Source organism: Perca flavescens, chromosome 13 (assembly GCF_004354835.1).
Source record: "Perca flavescens isolate YP-PL-M2 chromosome 13, PFLA_1.0, whole genome shotgun sequence".
NCBI lineage: Eukaryota > Metazoa > Chordata > Actinopteri > Perciformes > Percidae > Perca > Perca flavescens.
Genome location: NC_041343.1, coordinates 33,167,795 through 33,180,882, shown reverse-complemented (window position 1 = coordinate 33,180,882; position 13,088 = coordinate 33,167,795). Strand labels below are relative to the sequence as shown.

Sequence of the window (13,088 nt, the reverse complement as noted above, 5' to 3'; positions counted from 1 at the left end):
CGCCCAGCTGGGAGGAGGCCTCGGGAAGACCCAGGACTAGGTGGAGGGATTATATCTTCAACCTGGCCTGGGAACGCCGATCCCCAGTCGGAGCTGGTTAATGTTGCTCGGGAAAGGGAAGTTTGGGGCTGGAGCTGCTCCCCCCGCGACCCGACACCGGATAAGCGGACGAAGATGGATGAATCGAGCGAGGGAGAATTTTGATGTATTTTTTTTTTTTTTTTATCACTTTCATCAAAGTCAGAAGTATACATACACTTACTTAGTATTTGGTAGAATTGCCCCGAAACTGTTTCACTTGGGCCAAACGTTTTGGGTATCCTTCCACAAGCTTTTTACAATAGTTTGCTGGAATTTTGGCCCACTCCTCTTGACAGAACTGGTGGAACTGGGTCAGGTTTGGAGGCCTTCTTGCTCACGCTCACCTTTTCAGTGCCGCCCACAAATGTTCTATGGGATTGAGATCAGGGTTTTGTGATGGCCACTCCAATACCTTGACTTTGTTGTCCTTAAGCCACTTTAACTAATTGGGAGGTATGCTTGCGGTCATTGTCCATTTTGAAGACCTATTTGCAACCAAGCTTTAACTTGGTACAAACTCCAGCTGCTCTTATAAAGGTATGTACGGTTGGCTGCAGTACAGTCCGCAGACAATTGGTACTTACAAACAAACATTCCTGCCATACTAATGGTAGAATGGGAATTGCAACACACCCAGTATCTCTCTCAAACTGCTCCTCCTCCAGGAATGCAGCTAAACTTGATAACTCCTCCCAAATACTGTACATGTTTTTAGTTTCACTTCTCAGGAAGAGAGACTCAGACAGTCGTTGTCACTGAGCGAGAGGTGAAATGGCGCAGAAAGGAGTTCAGCTGGACCAGGAAACCTTCTCTTGTTCCATCTGTCTGGATCTACTGAAGGATCCGGTGACTACTCCCTGTGGACACAACTACTGCATGAACTGTATTAAAAGCCACTGGGATGTAGAGGATCGTAAGTACAGCTGCCCTCAGTGCAGGAAGACATTCACACCGAGGCCTGTCCTGCTGAAAAACAACTTGTTAGCAGATTTAGTGGAGGAGCTGAAGAAGACTGGACTCCAAGCTGCTCCTGCTGATCACTGCTATGCTGGAGCTGAAGATGTGGCCTGTGATGTCTGCACCGGGAGAAAACTCAAAGCACACAAGTCCTGTCTGCAATGTCTGGCTGCTTTCTGTGAGAAACACCTTCAACATCATTATGAATCGGAGACATTCAAGAAACACAAGCTGGTGGAGCCGTCCAAGAAGCTCCAGGAGAACGTCTGCTCTCGTCATGATGAGGTGATGAAGATTTTCTGTCGTACTGATCAGCAGCTTATCTGCTCTCTTTGCTTAATGGAGGAACATAAAGGCCACGACACAGTCTCAGTTGCAGCAGAAAGGACTGAGAGGCAGAGAGAGCTCGAGGGGAGTCGACAGACCATCCAGCAGCGAATCCAGGACAGAGAGAAAGATGTGAAGCTGCTTCAACAGCAGGCGGAGGCCATCAATCTCTCTGCTGATAAAGCAGTGGAGGACAGCGAGAAGATCTTCACCGAGCTGATCCGTCTCCTGGAGAAAAGAAGCTCTGATGTGAAGCAGCAGGTCAGATCCCAGCAGAAAAGTGAAGTGAGTCGAGTCAGAGAGCTTCAGGAGAAGCTGGAGCAGGAGATCACTGAGCTGAAGAGGAAAGACGCTGAGCTGAAGAAGCTCTCACACACAGATGATCACACCCAGTTTCTACACAACTACCCCTCACTGTCACCACTCAGCCAATCAGCATCCAGCATCCATATCAGTCCTCTGAGCTGCTTTGAGGACGTGACAGCAGCCGTGTCAGAAGTCAGAGATATACTACAGGACATCCTGAGAGAGAAGTGGACAAACTTCTCACTGACAGAGACTGAAGTGGATGTTCCACTACCACAACCAGAGCCCAAGACCAGAGCTGAATTCTTAAAATATTCACGTGAAATTACACTGGATCCAAACTCGGCAAACACAGATCTGTTATTATCTGAGGGGAACAGGAAAGCAACAGTAATGGGTCAACAACAGTCTTATTTTAGTCACCCAGACAGATTCACTGACTGGTATCAGGTCCTGAGTAGAGAGAGTCTGACTGGATGTTGTTACTGGGAGGTGGAGAAGAGAGGAGGAGGAGTTTATGTAGCAGTCTCATACAAGAATATCAGCAGAACAGGGGAGTCGGATGAATGTGGATTTGGACGAAATGACAAATCTTGGGCGTTAGATTGTGACAATAACAGGTATACATTTTGGTACAACAATGTCCAAACTCCCGTCTCAGGTCCGGAGTCCTCCAGAGTAGGAGTGTACCTGGATCACAGTGCAGGTATTCTGTCCTTCTACAGCGTCTCTGAAACCATGACTCTCCTCCACAGAGTCCAGACCTCATTCACTCAGCCCCTCTATGCTGGACTAAGGTTTTATTGGTTTGGACACTCTGCTGAGTTGTGTAAACTGAAATAGACAGAAGTCATTTAAGGGTTAAATTCTGTGTTTTTTTTGTTTGTGACATTTTATGTTTTCAGTCTTTTTCTCAGTGGTTGATGTTTTTCATGTTTTTGTAGCTTTTTTATTTTCTTTGAAGCCCTAACCTGGAAACGAGGAGCAGGATGAGGTGACTAGAGTCTCTCAAAATCTGATGAAAATCTTTTAAACTGACCTTTGTTGATCTGAAATGAAGACAGATTCAGACAATGCACGGCCTATTTCTCTCTTAAAATGTTTTCAGAAACACGTTTCGGTGAACTATTTTAGTACAATATGAGATATCCGATTCTGAACGAGTTCGTCCAATCAGCTGCCGGTTTTCATTTCTGGGCGACAATCCAGATTAGCGCCGCCTGCTGTTATGGAGACGTATTACATCTCGTCTCTTCAGTGAGTTCTGAGACACTTTTTGGACCAACTCGGGGAGACTGATCAGTCACACTGGCTTTACTGCCGAGGGTCCGTATTGTTAATAATAATTTTTCATTAAACGGTCAGAAAATGCTGTTTTCAGCCTCTCAAATATGAAGAACTCCGGCTCTTTCCTGTGTTATCTTATATTACAATGAATATCTTTTGGGTTTTGGATAAAATAGCTATTTAAAAAGAGGTAATCTCTGGGCTTTAGGGAACACTGATCCACATTTTTCACCATGTTCTGACATTTTAGAGTATACACACACACACACACACACACACACACACACACACACACACACACACACACACACACACACACACACACACAGACACACACACACACACTGTTTTAAAAGGACTGTTTTAGCAGTAACAGAATTAATTGATAGCCGAATGACTTCACTGTGTTTTCATTTAAATTTACATTTTATATTATAATCACGTTTATTTTGTGCTGTTAACTGTCTGGTTTCATACAATCTGCATGTGGCGTCTCCATGGTAAGCTGCCTTAACATTCGCTCCATTGTAGATTTATTTTGGGTAAAAGTGTGTTTAGTATTTATTTATATTCAGCATTCAGTTACTTGAGTAAATGCAGTTGTTGATTTGGTTTCTTTCATGGTTATAAATGGTGTTTTTCTCTTCATTTGTTGTCAACATGTAACCTTTTTGCTTTAAATTCTCTCCATTCTTATTAGTTTTATCATTGGGTGTGAGAACTGTGACCCTGTGTTCCTCATCAGCTGGTTGGAGCCAGAGAGACAGAGGACATGTTTGGTCATATATATATTGTGTGTGTGTGTGTGTGTGTGTGTGTGTGTGTGTGTGTGTGTGTGTGTGTGTTTACTTTTAACAACTTTCCTAAACTCTTAACCCAGTTATCACAACCTCCGTGTGTAATCTTCCTGATGTTGGTGTGTATGATGTTGACAGTGTAAATATTGCTGGGAAGCCTGTGCAAAAACCCAATAAAGATAATTTCAATAGTGTGTATGACTAAATGTTTCTGTTGGAAGAGAACATGTGTTATTGTTCTGGAAGAATTATGTTAATTTTAGACATTGTTGCATTGTTTTGGTAGACATGGTGTATTGTTCTAGTGTATTATTGGGTTTTGAATATTAGTGTTGGAGTTAAGTTTAAGTTAAGTAACAAATTAATATGATTGAGAAGATATGAGTTTTTTTTGTTTTTTTTTAATTATGACTTTATTAGTTCTGTATTGTAGACATTAGAGATCCTGATCCACACTCCATACCTACCAGTTGGTGACGGTAATGCACCAAATCTTTGTTTAGCAACCGCCAATAAACTCTAAAGAAGAAGTCAGCCAATCACAGCTGGGAGAGGTCCAATCAGCCAGGTTAACAGGAAACACCTGTGAGGCTGCTCGGAGACTTTAAAGCACATGTTTCAAACTCAAGGCCCGCGGGCCAAATCCGGCCCCTTGCAAATTCTGATCCAGCTCGCATATTGATTTAGGTTCACAATAAATTTTGGCCCACCTAGTTGGGTGCCAAACCAAAAACATGGGAAACTGTTTTTCATCTTGTAATTATGCAACACTCAAAGCAGAATTTGGCAATTTGCTGACTTTGAGATTCAGAAATTCCCCCAGAAGAACCAGAGAGTTTAATATTCAGGCTGTGAAAGAGCTTGTTGTGAGTCAGCTGGGTGGTAGCATACTTAGATTAAAATGTAATCATTATTTTGCTTGATTTGCTAAATTCTAGCATGGCTTTGGAACTTTTTTGCTGGCTTTTTCAGAGCTTTATGTGGACCAAACTGTGAGAGAGAAGACTATATGAGACATGCAACAATTGAGTCAAAGATATTTGATTTTTTCGATGAAATAAAAGCCTATCAATAAACTCTACATGTCTGGCCCTTTGACGTAATTCTCTTTTTCCAGTGTGGCCCTCTGGGAAGTTGAGTTTGACACCCCTGGTTTAAAGGACCTCTCCTTTCTTCCAGACTGGTCTGAAAGCTGAGTCCAGAACCAGGGTGAGAGGGACTCTTGTAGTCTCAGACCGGTGAGCTCTGTTTAACCACAACACCAGTTTAACACTCAGACCAATCACTCAGGTGATCTGGAGGCCAGAGATGTGATATTATACTGAGGAAACAAAGAGCAGACAGTGTTTCTACACACACAACTTCCCATCCTGGTCCTGAGAGGGCAGCGGTTGACTCACGTTTGGGACTAAAGGAGATGTGTTGAACTGTAAAATGTATTTAGCAGCATGTGTGTGAATAACTTAAAACTTTAGGGTGTGTTGTTGCAGATGTTCCCATGAACTTCACTCCATTTAGTTTGAATAAGTTGTCTTTGTGTGTTTGTTACTGCAGCTCATGATACAGCATGTTGTCAGAGGAAGTGGAACCCCAGTTTTCAGCTCATTATTATATTATAATGCAGATATAAAAACATGAACATGAAATAAGAGTGTGTCTGATTGTGTCTCAGTCCTGAGTGTAAGGATATTGTTTGGGCAACGGATTACTTATTATCACTGATAATGGCTGGCTCTAAAACCTGCGGCCACCTTGATCTCGTGAGGTCATCGTTGCCCACGTGTGCGTGACGTCAGAGCAAGTCGGGATCAAGTCGGACACAAATCTACCCAGCATGCATTGGGCAGCGATGGCGGTGATCGATTCTGCGCAGATCTGGCTCATCTTGAACGAGCCTACTGCTGCGTTCTAGTGCTGCGTTCATGGGCATCGGAAAAACATTTTTCCGAGTGAAAACATCATCATTCACGTCACTTCCTGTGGGAACCAGAGGAGGGAAACTGGGGCTAGATTTAGCTAACAGAGTTTCCCAGATGGTGACACGTTGTTGACAGCTGACGTTTGATGGAGTCGACTTTGGTTCACTGAACATATTTCAATGACAATAAGCTGATTATTGTGGACAAACGCCTCCACCAAGAAACATACACAGACATAAAAGTGTTTCAGATTATTCATAAATAGGCCTATATGTATAAAACAACAGCTTATCTGTGTCCTTTCCCGTTGGTTGTCCTGCAGAGAACACAAACGCACACCTGTCCATGTGCTGTCTGGATGCTCGTATAAGAAAACAGCAGCAGATCTACACTCAACCGTTGGTGGCAGCCATGCAAGAAGTTGTTATGCCAAACGCCAATATAACAGAAGAAGAAGAACACGCATCCCGACCATGTGAACGCTGCCAGTCGGAAAAACAACCTAACCAGGGGGGCGGTCCCTGTTATTCCCAGGTGGCATGAACGCAGCATTAGAGCCAGGCTCCGCAGTTGCTCTCCACCGACTGCAAGACCTCATCGATAGTCTGATCCTGGAAGTAGAGGCTGTAACGGGCTCTTTAAGGAATCCAGTGGTATCAACCATATCATCATAAACATGTACTAGGTTCTCCAGTCAGTGCCCTTGAGCAAGGCACTGGCTCAGCTCTGGAGTTGGTCCCTGGGTGCTGTGATTGGCTGCCCACTGCTCCCTTGAGGGAGGGGTTAAATGCAGAGAATGAATTTTGCTACATGTATGTGTATGTTACAATAAAGTACCTTTACCTTAGACCATACCATTCCTGTCAGGAAGTGTCCATGAGTTACCATGAATAGGACGGGATAGGATCATAGAGACACAGCATATAAGAGATGAGATGACTGACAACATCAGGAGTAGCCTACGCACACCACAACAACAACATAACACTGGTGGATGTGGACCATAACACATGAAAAACACACCAGATCAGTCCCTCCACGATTACACGGCCTTTTCTTGAGATTGTTGCGGCCTAAAATGGCTGATTTCACGGGAGCTTTTGTAAAAAAAAAAAAAAAAAGTTGCTATGTCTTTTGTATGTTTGTTGCAATGAAGTTGCAGAAGACAGTGAAAGTTGCAAAAAAATGTTACAATTTTGTAGTATAGTTCTTTAAAAATAGAAAGGAAACTTGTTTTGGGGAGAATAATAATTATTACTATTAATTAATTACTCTGGGCTGGGATTTAAGACAAAAAAATAATAATTTATTGAATTAATCAAATAAGAACATATCGGTCACTGTCAGTGACTTGTTGATCTTTACATTGTTAGTTATTTCCTATTATTATGCATTGCAGCGGATAGGTCCAAACCTTCGCCCCTGCCAGCCAATCAGATTGATGTCACTGATCAACATAAAACTCAACAAAAGGTACATTCATGTTCATCACTTCAGATTTCATTCTACAGTCTCTTTATGTCAGGTTTTGGTATTTTTGATGTCTTAAGTAGCTAAGAAGAGGAAGGAATTGTAATGTAATGTGCTTTAGTATTAATTTGTACACTCAACAGTTTACTGTAATACATCTAGAAGGTTTGTGGAAGTACAGTTGACTACTTAGGGCAGATCTTAACCTTCCCAGGGGTCATTTTTATGGTTAATCATCCGTGTTTCTGAAAGGTACATTCATTGTAATCACTTCAGATTTCATTCTACAGTCTCTTTATGTCAGGTTTTGGTATTTTTGGTTCTTTTTTGGACTTCTTCGGTAAAGGGTGTCCAACAGTGCACATTATCAGAACTATTCCATGGGCAGTTAGTCAGGAAAGCTAATGCTATTCACTCCGACAGTTCCCATCCCTTATTCCCTGAATTTTAGTCCTTGCCGTCTGGCTTCCGTCCAAGATGTTAATCTGTAAGGAGTAATAGGTACAAGTACTCCTTTAAACCTGCAGCCATTTCCTACTTGAATAGGGGTCAGGATAGGAGTCTTCTTTGATCTCTTGGCAAACTCATTTCGTCCTATTGCTTTCTTTCTTTCTTTCTTTCTTTCTTTATTCCTTGGTTGGTTGGTTATATATTCTAGTCTGTTGACTATGTGTTGAGGATGTCAGAGACGTTGATAAAAGGGGTTGGTGATGTAATGTAATGGATGCTGATTTTGTTGACGATGGTCGTTGTTGATTATATTGTGTCAACTTTGTAGGCTGATATGCAGTTTTTCCTACCCTCCTTTCCTACTTTCTAGTTTACTTTGACACTGCTATCCATGCACCTTGTACTGGTATTTATTTGTCCTCTTACTGTTACAGTTGTGTTCCAGTTGGAGTGTGTGTAGAACTTGTATATATTTATGTGTATTTTATATGTTTATGCTTGCTGCACACCAAATCGCCCTTCGGGGACACAAATATAGTTGAAGTTAAATGGCATGAGAGTGGGCACATTCCTCTTTGCTTCCCTGATGTTACTTAAAGCTGTAGCTGAGATCATCTCATTCCACTTTTTCTGATGGACCTCTTGAAACTCACTGGCATTCTTCACAAGCTCTTTGTTGTTTGAGATTAAACCCCGAGCTTTTAATAGTTTGCTTGCTTTAACCAGGGTATTCCCAAGTTTAATTGCTAGTGATGGAATCAAAAACTTGTTTTTACTTCGCTATCATACCCACATGTAAACTTAACAGGTTTGACAGTCTCAATATACTTATTTGGCTTTATGAGATCTTCCATTCTTTTTAAGGTGGTAACTCTCCTAGCACTGATAACCAGCCTTCCTATTTCTCACATTTTCTCTCGCACACACTGTTGATTCTTGGCTGATGTGCCACCTTTGTTTAACAAGTACTGCCCAATTTCTTTTCCGGTCTGTGCAATAGATCAAAGGAGAGGAGAAAAAGCAGCATGTCCGTGTATGACAGCAAATCTATTTGTAGTATTCAACTTTAATGAGTTCAGTTTCATTACTGAACTACTCAATGAGAAAAATTAAAAGCTTAACTTCATTATAACAACTCAGAGTAATGGGAAGCTCAAAACAAACATGTTGCCTTTTTACAAAGAAAAAATGTAACTCTTTATTTGAAATGGTGTGCATAAGACTGACATGACACCCATAATGAGTCATTTTGAGTGTTCATTACTTTGTTATTAAGTGTAATTCTGTAAATTATGACACTTTTATTGCAAAGTTAGCATTGACCGAATAACACTTATTGACAATATCACAATCAGTGATTGGGTCAGGATTCATGGCACTGATTACTTTCCACAGTTGTTTACTAATGTCTGAAGGCACAGGTCTTGCATATGTGTACATAGACTGAACATGGTTCTTTCCTGGTTTGGGGCGACTGATCCAGATCTAGGTGGCTTAGGTGGTCTTTTAAATGGTACTAGTTCCCCCTTTCCTGACTCCATAACAGCAGCATTGTGAGCAAAGTTTCTTCTGTTGTGAATATAATCTAGTTGTTTCTTTCTCTCTTTGGAAGCCTTTGGGAAGCTTAGCGCTTTAGCCACATCAAGTGGTTTTCATGTGCACTTTCTAGATGCTTTGCGATCTTAGCATAAGGTTTAGAGCAATACAAACAATAATGTCTATTGTTGTACACTCTTTTCCCACCTCTGTTATGGTGTGAACTAACAACTACGCTGTCATTTATGTTCTGACTAGAACAGGGTTCTTTTCTGCTCCAGCTTCAGATGTCAAAGGTCATGTTGTTTGGTGTTGTGGTGTCACAGACAGGGAGACTCAATGAGTGAGAGATGTCACGTGTATAATCAAGACTCCTTTTTATCCTGTGGTTGGGTGAAGGCTAGCATCACTGTCAGTGTCACTTTCGCAAATGGTATCCGGTATGTAATCATCTGCACTCTCTGATATGGATTCATCAATCATCAAATGTTCAAGATCTGTGTCTTTCATCTAAAATAGAAAATTAAGTAATCAGAAATATGTAGAATAGCAATAACTAGTTAATGAATGAGTACATAGAAATAACTAATAATTTTAAAGTGCTCATATTATGCTCTTTGGCTTTTCCCCTTTCCTTTTATTGTGTTATATATATATAATTTTGTGCACATTATGGGTTTACAAAGTAAAAAAGCCAAAAGTCCACCCCAAAGGGGGTGACCATCTTCCAGAGAAAACACTTTTCACAAACTACTCCAAACAGCTCTATTGTAGTCCACCCTTTACTTCAGTGACAAACATGCGTCACTTTGTAACACGTTATAATGCTCGCCTAGCTGCTAGCGTGGCACACCCTCATACTCTACAAATGCTTAATTAGCTACTGCACATGAGAGCAATATGTATGTAAAGAGGAGCTGCAGTAATGTGCAGTACAACAAAAATAGTGTTTATTAAAAATTAAACCAAATAAACATACTCTGGTTCAACCTTCGTCATGTATTGTTCAGTGCTGGACAAAGGAGAGTGAAGTGAAACTACAAGGATGCTTTGATGCTACTGATTGGTCTGTGTTCCATTCAGAAAACTTGGATGAGTATTGTGATGCAGTGACTGGGTACATTGACTTTTGCATTGATTGCTGTGTTCCAAGAAAGGTAATAAAACGGCATGCTAGTCAGAATCCGTGGTACAATGCGGATGTGAATAGGAAAATGCAACAGCGGGCCGTGGCTTTTAAATCTGGTAACGCCGCTGCTTATAAGCTGTCCAGATATTCTTTGGAGCGGTCCATAAAAGCTGCTAAACGAGCTTATGGAGCTAAGATAGAGGGTCATTTCATGGAGGGGGACCCACGACGTATGTGGCAAGGATTAAATTCTATCACTGCTTGGAAACCTAAAGGAGGATCTATCACTAATGTTGATCCATCCTTGCCAAATGAATTAAATGAGTTTTATTGTCGTTTTGAAATCGGAAATGTTGAACCTGCTGTTTTTCCTATTTGTAATAAGCAGAGTTTTAACATCACTCAAGAAGATGTCCAGAGGGTTTTGGCCAGGACGAAGGTTAGGAAGGCACCTGGACCAGATTGTATTCCTCCTCGTGCCCTTAAACTGTGCTCCGAGCAACTTGCTCCTGTTCTGACAGATCTTTTCAACATGTCACTGAAGAAGTGCACTGTTCCAGCTAGCTTTAAAAGATCAATTATAACTCCAGTGCCCAAGAAGACACCTGTGACGTGTCTGAATGACTATCGCCCGTGGGCCCTCACATCTGTCCTGATGAAAACCTTTGAGCGGTTGGTGTTGGATTTTATCAGAGATCAAATCCCTGTGTCTGTGGACCCACTACAATTTGCATACAGGAAGAACAGAAGTGTTGAGGACGCCATTTCTTTTGCTTTAAACTCTGTCTATAAGCATCTAGATGCACATAAATCATATGCTAGAATGCTATTTATAGACTACAGTTCAGCTTTTAACTCAATGGTCCCAACAAAGCTCATTCATAAATTGAAATGTCTTGGACTTGATGATGGCATTTGTAAATGGATTTTAAATTTTTTGACTTGTCGACCACAAAGGGTCAAAATCAATGGTTGTATCTCAGATGAGCTCTATGTTAGCACTGGTTCACCGCAGGGGTGTATTCTGAGCCCCCTGCTGTTTACATTGTATACTCATGACCTCGCAGCATCTCATGATAATAATGTCATAATCAAATACGCCGACGATACAACTATCATTGGGCTGATCAGCTCAAACGATGAATCTCATTATCGCGCGGAGGTGGAGAATGTTGTTCAATGGAGTAAAGAAAACAACTTGCTTTTGAACACTTCAAAAACGTGTGAACTTGTTATTGATTTTTGTCACAATAGGAATCAGTTGCCTATTACTATTCATGATTCTGATGTGCAGATTATTGAGAAATGTACATTTTTAGGTGTGACTCTTTCTCATGACTTGAATTGGAGCTCTAATACGACTAATATTGCTAAGAAAGCCAGACAGCGCCTTTTCTTTTTACGTAGACTTCGAGAGTTTACTCAAAATACTAAGATTTTATTGAATTTTTACTATTGTGTAATTGAGAGTGTCCTAACCAGTTGTATTACTGTGTGGTTTGGTAATCTCACTCAAAAAGAGAAGAAGGCTTTGAATAAAGTGGTTCGCTCAGCCAGCAGAATTATTGGCTGCACTTTTCCGCTCCTGGAGTTCACATATAAAGCTAGACTTTTGAATCGAGCTTTACAACTGGCTAATGATGCCTCAGGTCATCCAGCAGGGGCTTTCTTTGAGATGCTTCCCTCAGGGAGAAGGTATCGTTCTGCCAAATGTTCTACTGATCGCCATTTACACAGTTTCTTTCCACAAGCTGTGATTGCTTTGAACAAAGCATCTTAAACTAGGCACTTTAAATTTATGTATGGATTTCACTGTATAGTATTTTTATACTGAGCATTTTTAATATTGAGGCTTCATGTGGCTTTGTTTGTCTGTTTTGATGTTTGTGTCCTCTGATGTGTTGACTTTGCACTTTTGAGCTACTTGCACATTTTTTTCCAATGCAGGTTACACTGCAAATGGCTAATAAAGTGAATCTGAATCTGAATCTGAACCTCTAAATACAATTATGAACCTGAAAATGAGCATAATATGAGCAATGTAATAATTAATTGATCATAATTTTTCAATTCAGACATCTGAAGTGATGGATGTACCTGGTCATTGGTGCTGTCATCAATCTGATTGTCTGACAGTGGTAACGGATTGGACTTGAACTTTATGTTCTGACTAAAACAGGGTTCTTCTGCCCTAAGTACCCTACTTCCACTAACCTTCTAGATACATTACATTAAACTGTTGAGTGTACTAATTCATACTAGAGTACATGACATTACATTTCCTTCCTCTTCTTAGCTGCTTAAGACAACAAAAATACCAAAACCTGACATAAAGACACAGTAGAATGAAATCTGAAGTGATGAACATGAATGTGGTCTGTGAAAACATATTTTATGGGAACAGCTAACTGAATTCACTAGCTAACAGCACTTATTTTAGTAAGCTGCTGTAAGCTTTATGACAAGTCCAAATGGTTCCACTTTACCTGAGGTTATGGATATTATTCATGAGACCATCATATATGCATTTGATGATATAAAACGTAATGACATGTTCAAATTGTTTTCACTACTGACAGTTTAATGTAATGGTAACACAAAAAGCTAAATAGTTTATTAAAGTTTGATAACAGGGCCAGTCATGACATATTTATGATTTATTTTGTCTAGGTTAATGTCAAGTTGAACATCGACAGGTTGTATTGTCTTGTTTAATGTAAAGTTGACATAACACAGAGATTGTTGTCTTTGTTAATGTCAAGTTGTCATTTCAAAGACATCTCAGACTATGCTAACTTTGCATTAAAAGTGTCATAATTTACAGAATGA

General features: G+C 40.6%; 1 protein-coding gene across 1 annotated transcript; it reads left to right on the top strand.

Annotated features, from left to right (window-relative positions):
• The first annotated feature begins 814 nt into the window (after positions 1–814).
• LOC114566526 (tripartite motif-containing protein 16-like) lies at positions 815–2,600 on the top strand. Its single transcript, XM_028595052.1, has one exon. The coding sequence runs from the start codon at positions 853–855 to the stop codon at positions 2,512–2,514; it is 1,662 nt and encodes a 553-aa protein (XP_028450853.1). The 5' UTR covers positions 815–852; the 3' UTR covers positions 2,515–2,600.
• The last annotated feature ends 10,488 nt before the right edge of the window (positions 2,601–13,088 follow it).